This window comes from Lactuca sativa, chromosome 3 (genome assembly GCF_002870075.4).
Source record: "Lactuca sativa cultivar Salinas chromosome 3, Lsat_Salinas_v11, whole genome shotgun sequence".
NCBI classification, from domain to species: Eukaryota; Viridiplantae; Streptophyta; class Magnoliopsida; order Asterales; family Asteraceae; genus Lactuca; species Lactuca sativa.
The window spans coordinates 102389283-102398375 of NC_056625.2; the positions used below are offsets into that span (position 1 = coordinate 102389283).

Here is a 9093-nt window from a genome sequence, read left to right on the forward strand (position 1 = left end):
GTCATAGTTGATGTTTCCGGTAGTAGTCGACACAAGTGGTGTTGAGAGATAGTCCCACTACTAGAAAAAAGAAATTTGGTGACATAATTTACGTGCTATTAATGGGTATGTATCATTGAAGCTTCAATAAGAAATAAAAAATGAGTTCTTGCTATAAACTCGGTAATTTGTTCCTTGCCTAACGCCTTGATATAATGTTTCTAGTAAATCAACGTTCCATATAAACAATGAATTAAACTCTCGGTTGCATGTAGGTTTAATGCATTAATCTCAGTGTTTCTATTTAATCAACTTCCCGAAAAAAAAAAGGATGAATTAATCTCGATGTTAAATGTGGACACCCTTAAAAAACATTTATTTATATTTTCTCAGAGCAACATATAATATCATGACTCCTTTGACATAACGAGTTGGTTTATGTTTAATTTTAGCCGGTTCATTAATTATGAATAACTTCTAATTATATAATTTTCAATCGTAACAAAGATTTAAAAAATTCCCTTAAACACGTTAGTTGTATGTTATCTTTCCAAAACTACTCAAAGTAGTTTCTGTATTTTTAGATTTCATGCCTTCAGTTCATATAAAATTTCATTTCGAAATTTATACGCATGCATAAAACTAATTAATTAAAATAAGAAACTTGCGGTGCAAGTAGCAAACTTCAACTATAAATAACCAGTTCGCATGATGTTACCTGATCATATGATCGATTAATTCAAGTTAAATTTCATACTTCAGAGTTTCTGCTTCAATAAATCAGAGAATTTTTAAAAGCATTTGTTCATCAAGAAGAAATTGAGAAACGTATTATGGCTACATCTATGCGTTCATACGGGTTGATAGACGCAGATTCCCGGTGCTTGTTCATGATCAACGCACAGCCAGGTGAGCATCTGCATCTCGATCAACTAATCGGCGTCAACCTCTCTCCAATTCAGGCACTAAAGATCGAAGAGGGTGATGAAGATTTGTGGTGCTTGTTGATTGACCATGAACCTGCTTATTCAACTTTCTGGATGGAAGTGACAATGAATCGTGGATCCATTGCCCCTGCTAGATTCGTGGATGGATCACAAGAGTTCGATGATGAAGAGACTATGGAGATTGCAGAGATTGTAGTTGAGTATGACAAGTACTCGAGGTATCTTAGAAAGATATCTGAACTTCCAGTCACGATTATAGGAAAGAATAAAGACGATGGATCAAAAGAAGGAGAAGGAGAGATTTGTGTGGTTTGTCAAGAAGAATATGAAGCGGGTCTAACGATAGGAACACTCAAATGCGGACATGTGTATCATGAAAAATGCATCAAGAAATGGTTGGTGCAGAAAAACTTGTGTCCAATCTGCAGGTCCACAGCTCTTTCATGAGGTTAATTAATTCCGGTCAAGATTATAGAAGAGTGTCCAGATCAGTAAGCAATGATTTGTGGATGGAGCACAAGTGATCGACGATAAACAGCAAAGTTTGTTTTCCTGTTAGAGTCTCGTCAACAACAAGAACAAGATGATGATGATGATGAATCAGAAAAAGTAGTAGCAACAAGAAAAGACGAGGATTACAAATAAGAAGAAGAAGAACAACACGAAGGAGGTGAAGGAGATGGAGAAATATGTCTGATTTGTCAAGAAGAGTATTACATGGGAGTGAGTTTATCGGAGCACTGGCATGGTGGACATTGGTAACATCCAAATTGTATCATCAAGAAATGGTTGGTGAAGAATTGAGTTTTCATAATAAGGTTTAGGGTTAATTTTCACATTTGTCATTTTGTTTCTGATTTACATGTTTTCGAAAACAAAAAGAAGATTATGTTTAGCAAATTAATGTTAATAATCAAAATCAGCTTTCAAGACATTAATGATAGTAAGCTTTAGGCTTTAAAACTATTTGGTCTACAAAAAAGAAAAAAGTATCCATTTATTATTTCACTGCTGCCTACAATCAACATATCATTTTAAAGTGTTTTTTTTTTTGTATGTTCGAACATAATGACAGAATTCAAATATAATTTTGTTGTGAATGAGTAATTTCCCCTTCTTTTATCATGCAACAAACACTTAATCACTCATACCTGCAATCTTGTCTTCATTGTATCAATTTGTTATAAAGTTTTTTCAACAATTCTAGTTGTACCTCGTGCTATGAAACCATCTGCACTATCGTAGAAATAATTATAACAAAAAAAAATAGATAAATAAATAAACAAATAAACAAAGTTTTTGATATCATTCAACTCATTTGCTAGTGCTATTTCCATCTTAGCTTCCACAAGTCTTCTTTCTAAATCCCTAGGAGCAAATATCCATAATAGAAAGAGAAATAACATATCAAGAGCTAACTCTAGAGATTATAAATATAAGTGCACATATAAAAAAAAAAAAAAAATAAGTTGAACCTTGTATGGTTGAACCTTCACTTCATGTGGTTTATGCCTATGAATCGATGATCAATTAGACTAAATATAATAGACGAAATAAAGACTATAAAGAGAAAATAAAGAAAAGATTAAATGCAAAGCTAATTTGTAGTTGCTTATTATTATAATTTTTATTTTTATTGAAACAATGGTCTTTATATTAACATAATAACTAGTAACCAGATCAAGGGAGTAAGAATAGTAATGGACAATTTTCTTTTAAGGAATGGCATTCCTTCTCCATGCTTTGTTGTATCATAAACCAAAGAGAAACAACATTTTTTGGTAGAAATGGAATCGCATTTTACATTCCTTGGTTCATAGCATAAACCTAGGAATTACATTTTACATTCCTTGAAAGTTTGCCCAATATGACTGGAATTAGCCATGAAAAGCTATCGAGGTAAGATCTAAGCACACTAAATTGTAAAATTTTCAAGATCATACAGTACTATATTTTAATCAGAAAATGTTGATTTACTCCATTAAGACCTTACATTTTACGCTATAACCATTTAATCAAACACGTTTTTTTTTCTATTTATAACCGTATTACTTTTAACATTAAACCATGGTTATCAAAATCACGATCATGATCGTAGGATCGTACGATGTTATGATCCCAAGTATGAAAAACTAGTCGGATCGTAAATGAATCGTATTTGAGACAGGATCGTAGGTAGGATCGTACGATCCGATCCTACCTTACCTTGAATTTTTTTTTTAATTTTTTTTTTTTTTGCAAATGAATTTTTTTTACCACGTTATGTCTTTTTACCCTATACCAATTTATCGTCTATCATTTTGCGTTGTGACTCATGACTAATATTTTGAAGTTTTTATTACATTAGAACGAAAAATTGAATATTTTAAATATTTTTCATGTTTTAAAATTGTACATTAAAATTATGTTTTATTTTGTAGGATCTTAGTATCCCAATCCCGATCTTAATTACAAACCCAAAAACGATCGTACCTACGATCTCGATCTTGACAGCCTTGAATGAAACAATTCATAAACATATAGTAAAGTATAATATAAAAATAGAGTTTTAATGTATATACTGGTTGTCCTCCCGCTCCAAGGTTTCAAGCCGCCGACTTTATAGGGCTTTCAGATTGTTTGTAGTTCAAGGTTCATATGATTTTAACCCAACTTGCAACAAAACCCCAAATGCATAATTTCAACACGATGAATTAATCTCGTGTATGCATGTGGACACCCTTAAATAACATTTATTTATATTTTTTGAGAGCAACGATATATAATACCATGACTTCTTTCACATAACGAGTTGGTTTATGATTTATTTTGGCCGGTTCATTCCATGAGGAAGATTCGCAAGAAGCCATTATCATTATGTATGACTTCTAATTATATATCTTTTAATCGTAACAAAGATTTAATAAATTAACTTAAACACGTTAGTTGTATGTTCTATTTCCAAGAATACTAAGTAGTTTTTGTTAAGTTATATTTGGGATTTCATGCCTTCATTAAATCATGTAAAATTTCCATTTCAAAATTTACATGCATGCATAAAACAAATTAATTAGAATAAGAAACGTGATGTCTAACTAGCAAATTTCAACAATAATAACCAGCTAGCATGATGTTACTAGTTCATATGATTGATTAATTCAAATTAAGGTTTCAGGATTTAGAATGACAAATGTGTCTAGTTGTAACATTCCGATGATGGGGTATTTCAAATTTAAACCCTAAGTATGAAGATTTTTTATAGTTTAGCCCTTATATATGAGAAAAGTTGCAACATGGCCTACAATGTCATTTTTGTAATTTTTGGCCCGAGGTTATGTGCATGATCCTCAAACCCTAATTTTTAGGGTTTGTACCCTTTATATTCATCATTATCTCCCCAATGTTCACTCCCTCATCAACCACCATCCTCATTTCGACTCTTTAGCAAACCCTAGTCCCTTTGAAGCCATTTTTTAGCTTGGTATGTGTGTTTTGGTGTTCTTGAAGGAGGAAGGAAGAAGGGGAATTATACCTAAGTGTAGAGTAGAGATGCACACAAAAACTGGCTTTGACCAAACCGGATCGGATCGGATTTAAAACCGGATTTTCAATCAGATCGTAATCCTATATTCCAAATCGGATTTGATACCGGATCGTAAACAAGATTTGCTTAAACCGGATCCAAATCAGCCACGAAATCCGTTTAAAACCCAATAAAATCGGTTTTAACCGACTTCAAATCTGATTAAAATAGGATTCGGATTTTGGTTGGAACCGGATCAGATTTTGACTGGATCAGATTTTTAATGACGTAAGCGAAACCGGATCGGATTCGAGCTGTGTGCATCTCTAGTGTAGAGCACCTTGAATCCAGAATCTCATCACCTTTGGGCACTCCATCAAGGTAAAAAGACTCTAAACTTGACGAAGCTATGATTAGATCTAAGTTAGCCACAAAGTTTGTGTCCTTTTGGTCCCATTAGTTTGGTATTTTGAGTATGAGCTACTCCAATCCATTTAAGTTGTCCTTTCAAATGGTTTGAGGTGTTTAGAAGTATAAAAAATATGGTTGTGATCATTACTTCCCTTCCATGCATGAGTCAAAATGTCTTACTGAGTAAGTGGTTAAGGTTTTTAGTGTTAAGCACTTAATGGCATGCAATACCATAAAGTTGAAAACTTTATGGTCAAAGACAACATTTGGGGCATGGATTTTTAATTTGGACGTAAGGGCTAAAGTATTAAGAACTTAATGAGTTGGGAAGGCATCCAACTGCATACGATGGGCCTACCAGGTGGTACGACGCATGTACATGGTCAAATCTCCTAATTTGGTTAGCGATTGATTATGCCCCGCGTACATCTGGGTACGTCCTGTGTAACCGGCTGGGTTGACTCGGCTGGTTTGTAAAGCTTGACCAATTTTGATGAAAGGGTATTTCGGGTAATTTGATATTAATTTTAAATTCGGAAATATTTTGAATAATAGGCGTCGGGTAGAGCCGGTTTTCGGAGCAGGGATTTATTTAGGTTTAGTTCGGACTGAGATGTGAGTTTTCCTCCATGTACTCATGGGTCAAAGGCACCTATGTCGGCCCACTAAATTATGTATCTTGTTTATAGCATAGTTTTATGCTAGTATATATAATTGATTAGTATATCTATATGGTTATCTATAACTGCTGGTTCTATGTTTATGTTTGTCTGTTACATATATCGACATATTGTGGTTGTAGAGCTGTCCAGATAGATTGTCGGCTCTGCGAGGCGGTCCAGTCAGGCTTAATGCTCATTTTTTCATGATGTGTTTGTTAAGGTGTGTGATGGTACTTTGGGGGAACTCACTAAGCTTTGGATTATAGTTTAGTTTATTGTTCTAGGCACTTCTGTGGATCGTGAGAATGTAAAGGCTTGATCGTGCACATCTTCCTATTTCCTTTATATTAATTTTTGGGACACTCTGATATTACTTTACTTTTTAAAGAATGGTTCTTTTTGTACACAATCATGGTTAATGGTTGTTTTTGAAAATTTTAAATTTTTATGATTTTTGAAATGTTACAAAACTTAAAGTTATAATTGAAAAATATTATTTTTTTGTTGCATATGTATGAAACTGATTCATGTCATTTGTTATAAAAGTAGAATGAAATAAAAAAACAACTCAAACCATTCATGTGGTTTGGAGCAAATTGTGGGTTTCATTCCGCTTTTTTATTTTTCACTACTTTCTATGGTATTTTATTTTTTTTGTTGTGATTTTCCTCTTTGTTTAGACATTAAATACTATAGCTTCCTTATTTAATTTTTTTACATTTATGACTTTTTTATGATACTAAAACATGGAATGGGCCACCTAGCCACACCCAATCCTTTTTTATAGGGTGTTACTATATGTAGCCTTTCACTCACATAAATTGTCAAATTATATGGGTAAACAAACACTATTAAACTCAGAAGGAGGTGTACATTATGCACTTTGGGTGGGTACGTATATGATTCTCCTTTTTATATTTTTACAAACCAACTTAAGTACCTTTTTTTAAATCAATCATGTGATTTTTAGGGGTTGTTTGATAGTTGTTGACCGAGTAAAAGATCTAATTGAATTAGAGCCTGAAGAAGCTCTGACTACATCTGCCTCTGAATGAGACCATGATGTTTGATTATGCATCCGACTGACTGTGTTTTATGCTAAAAATGACAATTTTATCATTTTATTTTGTTTTTTGTTGAATAAAATGTATATAGGGTTGTACGAAAAATGACCATTTTACTCCAATTACATAACAAGGTTGCATTTTATTCACCATAAAGTCCCTGATGAATTTCATTTAGCCGTAATTCCATTGTGCTTAAAATAAATATATACTCGGTGAAGACATGCCAAAAACAATCCATCCAGCACACTTGTTGGTGACTGTATAATCTCTACTTTAGTAAACTGTAATACACATTGTTTTTTATACAACAATATATATCCATAATAGAAAACATTATATCCTTATCATGGAGTAATCTTACAGTGGATCAAACAAGTGGAATTAAGTAAAATTGAAGTTATGAAGTGATTATATTCAAGTAATCAACTAATCAAGTGATGAATCAAATATTGAAAATATGAACTATGTACATAATGTATAATACATTAATCCATAACTCCCCACATAATCTGAACACATAAGCTTAGTTCCAAATACACATTAATGCTATTTGACACTACTAGAAAAACAGCCTTTTACGACGCGCAATGCGTGTCGTAAAACGCTCAGACGATGCGCAAATGCATGTCAAGAAAGGCCCTGTCATAACGAGAGACGACACGCTTTTGCGCGTCGTCTATTTATGATGCGCAATTATGACACGCATTTACGACGCGCGTTTACGACACGCATTGCGTATCAAGGAAGGCCATGTCATAAAGGAAGATGACACGCATTTGCGTGTCGTAACCTTACGGCGCGCATTTACGACTCGCATTGCGTATCATTAAGGCCCTGTCAATAAAGGTCATGTCATAAATGAAGATGACACACATTTTTACGTATCAGAATTTTAAATGTTTAAAAAAAATATTATTTATAGATTTACTAATTTTCAAATTAAATTTGAATTTAATGTCTCATAATAGAAAATAAAATATCATATACAAAAAATACAATCCATTGCATAAAATTTAGTGTCATACAAAAAATCGTCCATGGAAAGATAAAACAAATCAATAGTTGTAACAAAAAATTACAAACTAATTAGATACAAGAAATATAAAAAAATATACCCTCAACATTCTTAATTTTTTCCCAAGTGACACTTATTTCCGGTCTGTTAATTTCCATGTGCTTGTGTTGAGTAAAAAGTTCAAAAGATGTCCAACCCCAAGTGCACACAACAAGTAAGGTATCTGTAATTAAACATTAAACACTTTTTACAAATTTTCCCTCATAGACGAAGATAAAGATGAAGATGAGATGAGAATCATACCCCTTCAAAGGCACAAAGAAGAACAGAACGTGATATTATTTCGCCACGTAGATGTTCAACTTAATAAGCTGCAATATGTAATTAAAATAATAATAATAAATTACATTAGCATTTGACATTATTGATGAATAGTTCAAGTACTGTTTGTTTAAATGTTAGGGTAAAATGGTCATTTAGTCTCATTCGGACACTTTACCAATACAGAACTTAACTTGGTATGCAATATATGTCCGTTTCTTTTTGACTTAATAAAGAAAGAACAAACCAATCCTATCAAACATAAGTAATTTAAGAGAGAGAGAGAGATCACATACCTATCAAACATGCTATGCAATATGCACCAGTTTAGAGTCCATTCAAGGCACTTGGTTAGCACGAGGCAATAACATGTACCATTTGGACCTTTCTTGATGGTGGGCCCCGCACCTAGGACCTACAAAGATATTGGGAAGCTTAGCACCCCTTTGTTCCGCATGCCAATCAAATAATTTTCCTTCCTCATGATCAATCACATCACAATATCATCAGCAGAAAGATCCTTCACCACACATAACTACTGTGATTCTTGAATTTGAACTACTTTTTCAAGAATCGATGCCCATGGTGTTGTTTGCATCTCATTGTCAGTCACACCAACACCTACAAAAAAAATTCAAAAAAGTTAGAAACTTCAGTAATTAAAATCGAAAAAGCATATCACTTATTAACATGATCACATGCTACAAATACTTGTTAATGTAGAATTGGCGTATAATTGAGTTTATTTTTTAAACAAAAAGAAAAAATTAAAAGTATAATACTACAAATGGAAGCAAATCATAGCTCAACTGATTCAATAAATGGAATCAGAGCTTTTTCTCCATGAACACTAGTAACTCTAAGAGACCATTTTGCGTATTTTGTCTCTATAATTTAAGTTTTTATAAAATTACAAAACTTGCAAACAATTCCCTTTTTAAAAAATTTCGTCTGATTAGAATAAGAAAAAAAAGTATAAAAATTTTACCTGAAGTACGTTGAAATTGATTAAAGATTATTTGAAAAAGATCCACATAAACATATAGAGGGATTTGCATTTTAAGAAGATGCAATACACCAGACATTACCTAATTAAAAAAAGTTATTAAATTTAAGGTTAAAAAGAATGATAATAATAATAATAATAAGTTGATTAAATTTAATAAACAACATGACAATTGACAAAACT

At 32.6% G+C, this 9093-nt stretch overlaps 1 protein-coding gene across 1 annotated transcript; it reads left to right on the forward strand.

Annotated features, from left to right (window-relative positions):
- Nucleotides 1–812: 812 nt before the first annotated feature.
- LOC111915421 (probable E3 ubiquitin-protein ligase HIP1) lies at nt 813–1373 on the forward strand. Its single transcript, XM_023911079.2, has one exon. It carries the CDS (start codon nt 813–815, stop codon nt 1371–1373), a length of 561 nt encoding a protein of 186 aa, XP_023766847.2.
- Nucleotides 1374–9093: the final 7720 nt, after the last annotated feature.

Excerpts from the sequence above, each read along its gene's own strand:
- LOC111915421 (XM_023911079.2), top strand. The coding sequence starts at position 813 with ATGGCTACATCTATGCGTTCATACGGGTTGATAGACGCAGATTCCCGG.